General features: G+C 48.6%; 2 protein-coding genes across 2 annotated transcripts in view; one reads left to right on the plus strand and one right to left on the minus strand.

Moving 5' to 3' along the window:
* slc12a5a (solute carrier family 12 member 5a) overlaps window positions 1–5,753 on the minus strand; it is an 87,124-nt gene extending 81,371 nt beyond the window's left edge. Inside the window, 1 exon segment of the mRNA XM_067233660.1 lies at window positions 5,588–5,753. Coding sequence (XP_067089761.1) covers window positions 5,588–5,753 — 166 coding nt within the window.
* Window positions 5,754–7,496: 1,743 nt separating this feature from the next.
* On the plus strand, window positions 7,497–8,636 carry nat8l2 (N-acetyltransferase 8-like 2). The gene is made up of 2 exons (XM_067245394.1): window positions 7,497–7,691; window positions 7,926–8,636. Exon 2 carries the CDS (start codon window positions 7,928–7,930, stop codon window positions 8,621–8,623), a length of 696 nt encoding a protein of 231 aa, XP_067101495.1. The 5' UTR covers window positions 7,497–7,691; window positions 7,926–7,927; the 3' UTR covers window positions 8,624–8,636.
* Window positions 8,637–11,767: the final 3,131 nt, after the last annotated feature.

Raw genomic sequence — 11,767 nt, forward strand, 5'->3', positions numbered from 1 at the left:
CAGACAGACACAGAGGCATAATGGTAGGGGGCGGGGGGGTCAGGAGCAGAGTATCACATCCAATCTACCCCCCCCCTCCTCCTCTCCCTCTGCTATCGACTCCCCTACTCTCATCCACTTCCTCCTCTATCTATCTATCTATCTATCTATCTGAACAGGTCCATGGAAGGAATGTGTTGTTTTAGTGCATTCTACTAGATCTCACTCTCTCTCTCAAACACACACACATCCCGTCTCTTGCTCTGTATTGTGTTTGTGTGCACGCGCTTGCGTGTGCATGTGTGCGTGCGCGTGTGAGAGACGGTTATCTGTTATTGTACAGCCACGTACGGACACAAATGTTCCTCTGCAACAGCCAGACAAATATAAAATAAAAGAACATTCTATTCTGTTTTCAGGCCCGACTCATGGCCAAGGTGCTCTTCATCATCCACTTAACCATCTGCCCATTAGTCCATTCATGGAGCCCACACAATAGACTAGAGACAGAGGCCTGAGTGCCTTCACCCATCTCTCTCTCTCTCTCTCTCTCTCTCTCTCTCACACACACACACACACACACGCTGACACCAGTCAGTCTGTTTCCCCCAGATAGGGAGCGAGGAGCACAGAGAGAATAATATCTGTGTTCCACAGCAGACAGGCAGAGGGTTACTATCCAATCAGAGACCTCCATCCCATTCACACTGCATCAAGGAAGGGAGGAGTGGAGAAGAGAGGAGAGAGAAATGGAGAGAAAAAGAGAGATAGAGATGGGGATAAAAACAGACAGGAAAACAAAACACATACCCAGAAACCAACAGACTGTTCCCCAGTCATGTCCTCCTCATTAGACAACCAACCACACAAACAAACACGCAAACCTCCACACACACACAAACCTACATGCACACACACACATTCCAGGCCTTGCCCCAAGTCTCCTAATGCCTCCATTGTCAGGGGCCTGGTCTTAACATGGCCCCTGCACTTGCTGCTCTGGGGAAAGGAGGTCATAGTATTGTTCCGGAAGGGACCAGTCCCTGCCCTAACGCTGCTGAACTGGCCCGTGTCAAAGGGGTGACTGGGACCCAGACAGAAGCTCGGTCCAGGCAGACAGCTCCCACACCACCCTGTCAGGAGTCCTGTGTCTGCACACAGAGAGGAGAGGACAGTGTAATACCAGGCTGAGAGGAGGGGACAGTGTAATACCAGGCTGAGAGGAGGGGACAGTGTAATACCAGGCTGAGAGGAGGGGACAGTGTAATACCAGGCTGAGAGGAGGGGACAGTGTAATACCAGGCTGAGAGGAGGGGACAGTGTAATACCAGGCTGAGAGGAGGGGACAGTGTAATACCAGGCTGAGAGGAGGGGACAGTGTAATACCAGGCTTACAGCTATGTTCACCACAGAGCGATGAATGGACAACCTCAGAGCTGCCACAATAACAGAACAACCTTGAGATGAGCATTGTCATCATCCGTCCTCACAGACTGCAAACGGTCGAAAACTGGCATATTCTGCGAGAGCGACCAGTCCAAAACGGCAACAATCAATAATAATGAATTTTATTAGTGTTTCTGACTTGGTTTCTGCAGGGTCCAGGTCTCTCTGGTCCCTGGGCAGGGCAGGGCGGGCAGGGACAGAGGAGCGACACGGCGGGGCAAGGTGAGCCTAATGGAGCAGCCAATCCAATAAAGCTTCCTGTCTGCAGATAAAAAAAACCTTCCTCCACAAGGTCAAGGACAGGAGGCAGCATGCAGCTCAGCTCCACCTGCCTCTGTCCACTGCCTCACTGCCTCTTGCCTCTGCCTTTTTTGTGAAAGGGAGAGCCGGCACGGTGGGACTACACACGCTACACACTCTCTGATTCCAGAACACCAGCATCTCAAATCCCACACCAGACGGCTTCATGTCCAGCTTTGATTGGTTCGGTGTAAACAAGCAGAGCCGATGTGACGGGTATGTAAGACGTAGCCACGCTCCATCATCATAACAAGGTGTCGTTCGCCACTCGCTGGGTTCCAATGCTCGACCTCTGACTTGCCAAGCGCGACCACTACCAACTACGCCAAAGAAAAGCTAGCTCTTCGTTGACGCGGGTGGCCTGCTACATACCTGAGGAGTGAGGTTCACGGCCTTCACAACGTTACACCGGTGTAATGACAGGTGTTCTTTAGGGCAATGTTGCAGGATGTCTGTATAGAAGGGCTGTGCTTGTGCCTCTCTCTGGCTCCGCTGCAGGTCTCTGGCCCGGGTCTCTAGATGAGCTCAGCTCACCGCCCCAATCAACAGCAACATCCTCCCCTGGCAGAGGGGAACACACCCAGCCCAGGCAACAGAAGGAGTCCATCACACTGGGATTGGATATTAGGAATATCAATTGTCAATCACATTCACATGCATACACACATACACACACACACACGCATACGTACACACACACACATACATACACACTATGTGTGTGAATCACTGAGAGAACCATTGAGAGAGAAGATGTAGTGTAAGACTTTTTTCAGCTGAAGTGTTTTGTATCTCGCTGATTAAAAGAAAAAACATTTGTACTACCATAGCAGAATAAGAAGGTGCTGCCTGTACCGTAACCATGGTTACCATGTTATCATTGATTCCCGGAGACCAAGAGTGTCCACGGGGCTTCCGAGCGCGTGGTTCGTAACCTGGGCAACAAGAGGATTGTGTGTGTATGTGCATGTGTGTTGAGGGGGAGGGGAGGTGGGGGGTCCCTACAAAGTAAATCCTCTCTGAAGATGGAAACGAGGCGATAGTAAGATAAGTTCCTCATTTGTGAAGCAGTCAACTGCAGGCCAGCAGGGTGATTGATATACCCAGGAGGATTTCTTGTGCAGAGTGAGGGCTGGAGAGTGCTGAGTGGGCATTCTGCATGCTAATGCCACACCGGTCGAGATCTATTGGCCCTCAGTGGTAGGGTTGGCAGCGACACACACACACACTCACTCACACACAACACACAGGGCTCGGAAGAATGATGATGAGAGGGTAATGGAGAATCGTCATCGGTCACATGTGATGCGAGGGTGGATGGTTTAATCACAGTGATATGTCAGAAGGATGACGCTGGCCTGTCTCCTATCCAACCTTCCTTCTCTCTATGCTGGGTGGGGGGGAGGGGGGGGGGGGGGGCTGGGGCTGGGGCTGGGGCTGGGAGAGGCTCTACCCCACCTTCGCCTCAGTTTCCACCAGTCTCATTCAGGGGTGTAAAACATGTCTGGATTGGGTAGAGTCAAGTGGGCGGAGCTCCTGGGGATGGAGGCGGGGTCTGGGCATCGCACTGATGAGTCGGAGGCGGGGTCTGGGCATCGCACTGATGAGTCGGAGGCGGGGTCTGGGCATCGCACTGATGAGTCGGAGGCGGGGTCTGGGCATCGCACTGATGAGTCGGAGGCGGGGTCTGGGCATCGCACTGATGAGTCGGAGGCGGGGTCTGGGCATCGCACTGATGAGTCGGAGGCGGGGTCTGGGCATCGCACTGATGAGTCAGAGGCGGGGTTTGGGCATCGCACTAATGAGTCGGAGGCGGGGTCTGGGCATCGCACTGATGAGTCAGAGGCGGGGTCTGGGCATCGCACTGATGAGTCAGAGGCGGGGTCTGGGCATCGCACTGATGAGTCAGAGGCAGATGTTCACCTGACGGAGAGGAGTTTTAATTACACGCTCGTTTCCCGGCGGCGGCCATGTCAGACAACCAATCTGCTGAACGAAGACATGCCAGCCAGACCTGTAATCAGCACTGATCTATCTATGGAGCGCTCGCCACCTACTCACCAACACCAACACATAAAACTAGTCAGCTGCAACACAAGCTGTTAGGGCCTGCGAGTTCTATTTCCCCTGGACGGCCTCCTCACACACAGCAGTAAAGTACAGTGGGACTGTAAGCTAACGCGCCTGCTTGATAAGATCAGCTGTCGGGAAGAGAGCAGCTATATTATAGAGCACAGGAATACTGATCTGTCAGAGGAGGTTTTACAGGTGTTAACGTGTTCCAGAACCTTTCCCAGCCAATCTCCTGAGGGGCCTTTTGACTTATCTACACATTTACATTACATTTAGTCATTTAGCAGACGCTCTTATCCAAAGCGACTTACAGTAAGTACAGGAACATTCCCCCGAGGCAAGTAGGGTGAATTGACTTGCCCAAGGACACAACGTCATTTGGCACGGCTGGGAATCAAACTGGCAACCTTCACATTACTATCCCGACTCCCTCAACGCTCAGCCATCTGACTCCCTACACAGCCATGAAAGGGATTCAATTCCATAAAGATATAACATATATGTTTAGTGAGTGTTCTATTATGTCTGTTCATCATACCTGGTCCGAGAGGATGAACCAGCCTGATCTGCACTCTGGGGAACAGGTGTCACTGTGATGCACCTTAGTGCTGCTGTCATTCCTCCCCTGCTGCTCCACTGTGCTCAATCTGAAGACATCAGACTGACACACACACGCACGCACGCACACACACACACACACACTGCAAACACACGCACTTTTATAAATAAAACCCTCAACACAACTCTCTCAGTCGACGGCCTCCTCGGCCGTGTCACAGACAGGACTGTTTAACCACTTGAGCTTTGTTACATCTACACACCAGTTGCTTTCCACTCCTCAGCCCCACACCGTGCCCAGTGCGCTGGTGCTACACAACGAGCATGTGGGATTCAGCTGCTGTGCCTAGAGGAGGACACCTTCAATAATGCAAAGCATGTGCACGCCACACAGACTTCAACCTCTGAAGGTCACACTGACAGACAGGAGATGTTTGAGTGAGACATGCCAGCCAAACCCTCTTTAAATAACACCACCATCTGCAACAAGGTGTTTCAAACAGGTCTGCATCCATTCCAATAGCTGAGTACGGGACGAACAACACCAGACAATGGAACCCTGGGGGGAATCGATCTAACAGAGGGGGGGATGGAGATGGAGAGAGGGGGAGAGAGAGAGGGGGAGATGGAGAGAGGAGGAGAGAGAGAGGGGGGAAGAGAGAGGGGGGAAGAGAGAGAGAGGGGGGGGAAGGTGTGTTGTACCCAGACAGACCTAGTTGTCTGTGTCTCATTGTGGTCTTGACGAATGAATGAAAGCCTGTCTAAATGACCGCCTGATCAGAACTTAAGAACAGGGACAAAAGAGACCTTCAGGCTTCACTTGCAACAACAACGTCAACAGGCCACTACTCTACTGTAACAAATCACATACACTCCTATAACCTCTTTGTGATACAGACTTACGTGTTACAAGCCAATATGCTACGAGATCATAAACAGTTTCATCTCATGCAGACTGGCCAGAGACGGAACTCTAGAATCTTCTCAGTTAACTTCACCGTTGATATCAACCACATGAAACAACACTGGAAGAGTAGTTTTGCGCAATGCACCTGTAGCAGCGTGAAGACATGTGGGGCTTGGGCAAATGACAACCTTTGTTGACCGGCGCCACTCCTCAGGACAGTCTAGTTCATTTAAAATTCCAATCACACATCTGTCATCCGACACGGCGGCAGCCAGCGGCAGCCAGACAGTCAAGCACCAGCACCAGTGCATTGTAGCATCCTACCTTTCAGCACCACCACTTCGGCATTGGCAGCCTCCTCGTTTCTGTTAGCTGAGCTGGTCGTGGGCTCGTCTCCCTCAAACAGCTGGTTCACCTCGCCCTGGATCTCTCCGCCACACCGGTCTCCGTCGCTTTTGGAGAAAGCGGTCACGGTAAACCTCTGGCTCATGGTGTCACCGGCAACCTCGTCGTGGAGAGACGAGCGGCTGGTCTCTTATCCTCTTGTATTGGCGACTCCCGGTGAAGGAATTCACCGAGGATGATGAAGACGCAGACAGATATTTTATCAGCTACACACCAGGTTTCTTCAGACTCTAAAGATGGTCTTGGTGTCATTCACCAGTTTTTCTAATGTTGACAACAAGTGTCCTACCGTCTACGTCTAGTGAGTAACTGCGGCTTTCGGTGTTCACTAGATGTGATTCTGGAATCAAGCGCTATCTCATCAACCGGTGTCTGGACGCTGCTGCGCATCCAGGTCCTAGCGCCCGGGATTCGGCAAGTTACATGCCTGGGGATGATGGGAGCTTGACTAAAGGCTAGACTAGACAGGATATAGACTCTCAATACCCTACAGATGTCTTCTTTCCGGCTTCTATATTATTTATGTCTCTGTCTCCCCCATTCAAGCTATGTGAGCTTTGTTTACTGTAGACTCGTTTGGGAAAAATATCTAATAACATTGTGTAGGATTATATTTGTCAAGGTAATTGGAGAAACAAATTGATGTAATAATGCCTTGCTTGAACCATAACAATAGCATTCCGTAATCTGCTATTAATACCGATTTAGACTCTTTATCGACTTAAACCTGTTTCCCGTAGAACGCACGACCCCAGGAATAATGCTGTTTAAAAGCTTAAATTTCCGCAATCTAATTGTTAACGTAAAATGCTTAATCAAATCAGATCTCCATATGTCATGGTAACATCAATAAACAGTTCCCAGAACATTCAATGACCTAAACCCTTTCCCATGTAACACAACAATGATCAAATGAACATGGACACAACATTACACAAACACAATTAAAATACACGAACATAAACATTCCTGTAAACCCGTATGCTAATCAGCAGAAACTGTAAACCCATAGCATGACCGTCTCTTCCGGTGGCAACAGTAGCCTATTGTCAACAGACAGGAGAGGCTAAAGTCTCAGTTAAATAGCCATGATCTCTAGCTGGTAAAACATAAACCATAAACACAGTTTTATTTTTGAATTTCAAGAATGTAATCATTTTATTCTCGTTGAAAATTATTAAATGCTGTTTTTAGAACTGTACACTTCTAAACCTAGATCTTGTGGCATGGGGCTTTGCATAAACAAATCTGCTAAATTAGAATAGAATAAAATAGAATAGGCTATATAGAATAGAATATCTTTATTGTAACTGTACACTGTACAACGAAATTGGAGGCAATCCTCCTCAGGTGCATTGATAAAAAGATAAAAGATAATAAAACAAAAGAATAAAAGAATGACAGGCTAGATGTTAGACACCAACATCAAACATCATCTCAAACATGACTACAAGATATGGTCGGGTAACCTATATAATTTTGGTGGACATCGTAACATCATTACGGCTAATCGTTGTCATCAATTTGTTGTCAATATAGTTCAAATATATATTAAATGTAAATTAATACATTTGTGTAGCCAGATTAACTGACCCCGGTGACCCCAACCCCTGGGACGCCATCACGTGATCCTCCTTCTCAACACATGCTCAGTTGAAGTGACCAGAGGTTGGACGACTTGAATATTCTTTTGGGGCTTTTAGTGTGAGCCATTGATTTCGGTAGAGAATCTTTTTTTTGGTATCGTCCGGCTGTTTGGATCCATAGTCAGAAGTAGTGGTGTGGGCTATTCGTTTTATTCTGCTTTACGAAAACTTAGTCTAAAACTCCCGCACTCTTTTGAACCTTTGGACCCAAGTAAACCACCGCCGCAGCGTAAAACTTAGCTAAATGTCAATGATTAAAAGGTAGAAGTTTGTTATAAAACTTCTACCTTTGTCTAGAACTGGGATATTTCGTTTTATTTTTTACATCGTTACGCTGGAACTTTAAAAGAAAACCAAGGACAGCCACCACCGAAACGGTGAGAAAACCTTCTTTCGCTACAGATTTTAAAACGTATCAAGTAGCTAAGCATCAAACTAGTTCAATTTTCTTTGTGAACTATATTGACTACAAATTGATGACAACGATTAGCCGAAATGATGTTACGATGTCTACCAAAATTATATAGGCTAGGTTACCCGAGCATATCCTGTAGTCATGTTTGAGGTGATGATGATGTTTGTGTCTAACAATAGCATGTCATTCTTTTTAGAAATGCAGCTGGTAATTAGACGTTACCGTCCATCGGACAAGGACGCTGTCTTGGTCCTATTCAGCGACGGCATCCTGGAGCATATCGGACCATCGTTCCGCAATGCTATGACCCAGCCCCTCTACCTGGTTATCACCCTGGGTCTGTCTGCTGTCGGCCACCACCTGGGAGGGGGAGCCCTGCTCTGTGCCCTGCTGCTGGCGGGGGCATGGGTGGCGCTGGTCTACTACTGCTGTTACGAGCTATACGACAGCTTTGTCAGAGAGAGGCTGCGTACAGACATGCTGGACATACCTGGCTGCTACCTGAGTCAGCCAGACAACTGCTTCTGGGTGGCGGAGGCTGAGGTGGATGGAAGGTCGGAGGTCATGGGTATGGTGGCCGTAGTGGCCAAACAGAGCGCAGGCGAGGGAACAGGGGAGCGGTATGGGGAGCTGTTTAGGATGATCATCTCGTCGTCGTGCCGACGGATGGGGCTGGGTTCCAGATTGGCTCAGACGGTCATCGACTTCTGCAAGGAGCATGGCTTCTCCAAGGTTGTCCTGGAGACCAGCTCCACCCAAACAGCTGCTGTGGCTCTTTATAAGAAGATGGGATTCACCCTTGTCCTCACACACGCACAGACGCATGCTCCTGATTGGATAACTAAGCTATCAGGAGTTCATATTCTCAAGATGGAGAAACAGATACAGGGATAAGACTGGTGTGGGGTTAATGTTCATCCATGGTCTTACAACTCCTTTGACAACCGCAAGGTTCAGTGAGTCCTCTGAACCTTGCGGTTGTCAAAGGAGTTTGACTAGAAAGTTTTTTCATTATGCCATGTAACCTATCGTGTACTCCAATGTGCTGCATCATCAGCATCAATCAATCATTCATTTAGCCAGTAATGAGCATATACATATCTTTCACTATGTCAAAGTAGAAAGGACAAATTCATCACTTGTAAACATGAAAGATACATACAGGAAATAGAACCACATCAGACAGGCTATTAAAGGGTTGTGTATTTTTCCTGAAACCATCGAACGAACGAACAAACTACACTATCATGCTGAGTGTCTGGGATTGACCAATTTTGAATGCATCTTCCTTTTGTCTTCCAAAGGCATCACTTTGGTCTCTTATCACAGCTAGATGAAAGCCGGTGATTTCGGCCTTTTTTTCATTTGTATTCTTTCATACTTCCTTTATATTGTTGATATTTCTCTCACAACCATAGTTGTGTCCTCCACCACAGTCTCCAAACATCGTTTTTTTCAATAGACTAAATGGCACTGTAAGGCATGTCTTCTATTTTGATAATTAACCTTTTATCTTGCGTTTACTGGTTCTCCTCATACATATCTTTCACACACTGGTAAGATTACACTGATGCTGTATCCACGTTGATATGGATATTACTGTTAACAGGAGAAACACATCTTTTTTAGATTGTTAGTTGTTAGGATTAGTTAGACTACTGTATTTTTCTACTTTTTAATTGAAGATCCGTATGTTTATTGTTTGCACCTTCCGGCCACAGTCAATTCCGTGTTTGTGTAAACCTACATGGCGAATAAAACCAAATTCTGATTCTATGGATGGATATTGGCCAACATGGATATCTGTGTCTTTGTCAAGCACTTAATGATTTACCTCCCTCTTCGATTTGTCATAATCTGTTTATGATACAGGTAACTGTCTTTATTCAAAGTGGGAGTAATCTATGAACTATTTAGGGACCCAGTGACTTTCAACTCCCACACTTGGGAGAAAACGACATTGTGGTACCATGTTGGTAACAGATGAGGCTAAGAATGACTTGAATGAATGAATCTATGTAGCGAAAGAGCACCTTTTAAAGGCGCGGTACTGAGAACATCCAGTGGTGTGCTCGCTGCAGCGGCAGGTGACGCGCTGGTCTTGGGCTCATGGTTGGACACGTAGTCATGGCAATATTGCAAGCAAAGATTCTATCAAAGTGAGAAAATAAATGATTAATAACAAGAGCTGTGAACTGTTGAGGCTTGCCACAAGGACTGCTTCATGTACTGCCCCATCACAGCAAGAAGGTCCTGGATTCAATGTCCTGGGGCTGTTCGGTGCTCCTCTCCTGGGCCTTGGTTTGTGCTCACGTGAGTTTCCTCCGCGAAGAACCGCAATGTACTGTAAAAACATACAGAACAGATCGGTTTCCTCCCCCATGGCATGCCCCCAGGGGCGAGCCCAGGGACTCAGCCCCCAGGGGCGAGCCCAGGGACTCAGCCCCCAGGGGCGAGCCCAGGGACTCAGCCCCCAGGGGCGAGCCCAGGGACTCAGCCCCCAGGGGCGAGCCCAGGGACTCAGCCCCCAGGGGCGAGCCCAGGGACTCAGCCCCCAGGGGCGAGCCCAGGGACTCAGACCCCAGGGGCGAGCCCAGGGACTCAGCCCCCAGGGGCGAGCCCAGGGACTCAGCCCCCAGGGGCGAGCCCAGGGACTCAGACCCCAGGGGCGAGCCCAGGGACTCAGCCCCCAGGGGCGAGCCCAGGGACTCAGACCCCTGGGGCGAGCCCAGGGACTCAGCCCCCAGGGGCGAGCCCAGGGACTCAGCCCCCAGGGGCGAGCCCAGGGACTCAGCCCCCAGGGGCGAGCCCAGGGACTCAGCCCCCAGGGGCGAGCCCAGGGACTCAGCCCCCAGGGGTGCCGCTGGTGTGGCTGCCAGTGTTCCTAGCTGCCCTGGAAGGAAGGAGAGCAGAGTGGGATGAAAGCAGAACAAAGGCATGCGTATGTGTGTACTCCTCCACTCCCTGCACCCACGTGTGTGTGCGTGCCACGTTAGTGAGATGCAAAACGGAGTCTTCTCTTACACAGCTAACCTTTGGATCTGAACTGGAGACGTTATCACAAACAACCACTAGAGGGCATACTCAAGCTCAATTCTTTCTCGCTTTCACATCTGGGTTTAATCAATTTGTTTACTTCGACAGCAGTATGAAGACATTATGGCAACACATAAAGAAGTCATCTTATTCAAGACAGTTGACAGGCCTCTTGTTTTATCCTCTACCCAGCAGAAAGGAGAGAGGGGGGCAGACCCATGTGGACTCACAGAGAGTGGGAGGTGGCTGCAGGATTCAAACCTCCGTGAAGGGAAGTATTGGGTGATAATGAAGACACAACCACTACACCATACTCCATAATCTATTGGACACATCTCAAACTCATCTACTAATATAGAAATTGCTCAAGAATTAGCACAAGTACATGTTATCCTTCATCTACACAGCACAGCGCCACCTAGTGAATCGGAAAGGAACCACCGACTGACCATCCTTTATTTATTTATTTCGACAGGCAGTTATTGTTTGTTTATTTGCATCCACATTAGCTCACCTTAGTGACAATGACAAATTAATGTAACTGTAGACGGTCAATGTGGTCTCAGCTGTGATCTGCTGAGATGAGGAACTAAATAGGCTCTTGTTTATTGGTGGGGGATATCTCTGATTTTATACAAAAGTGCATTCCGTACTGTCCGTACAATCAACTTTAAATTTAGTCAGAGATTATCAATGGTCCAAATTGTCCACAGGGTTGCTGTTGGGGTTAAGGAGTAGCTGTTGTTATCCTTCCTCCACTGGCTACTCATCGCCCCCTAGTGAGGTACCAGAGAATAGCCCTACGACCCCCCTCTGCTTGAACCCAACCAACACCTGGCATATGTTTGCAGGTTGTCTACACATTATATTTCAGGTGAATGACCCTAAAGCAGCCCAAAGCAAAGAGAGAGTTGGGAAACCAAGAGTAAACTCTAGCTGTGCTATAACACTTGGCAATGTTTTTGTGTGCTCTCTCGTCCCCCTCACCTCTGCCTATCAAGG

The sequence above is a fragment of the Osmerus mordax genome, chromosome 1 (genome assembly GCF_038355195.1).
Source record: "Osmerus mordax isolate fOsmMor3 chromosome 1, fOsmMor3.pri, whole genome shotgun sequence".
NCBI classification, from domain to species: domain Eukaryota; kingdom Metazoa; phylum Chordata; class Actinopteri; order Osmeriformes; family Osmeridae; genus Osmerus; species Osmerus mordax.

Excerpts from the sequence above, each read along its gene's own strand:
- nat8l2 (XM_067245394.1), top strand. The coding sequence starts at position 7,928 with ATGCAGCTGGTAATTAGACGTTACCGTCCATCGGACAAGGACGCTGTC.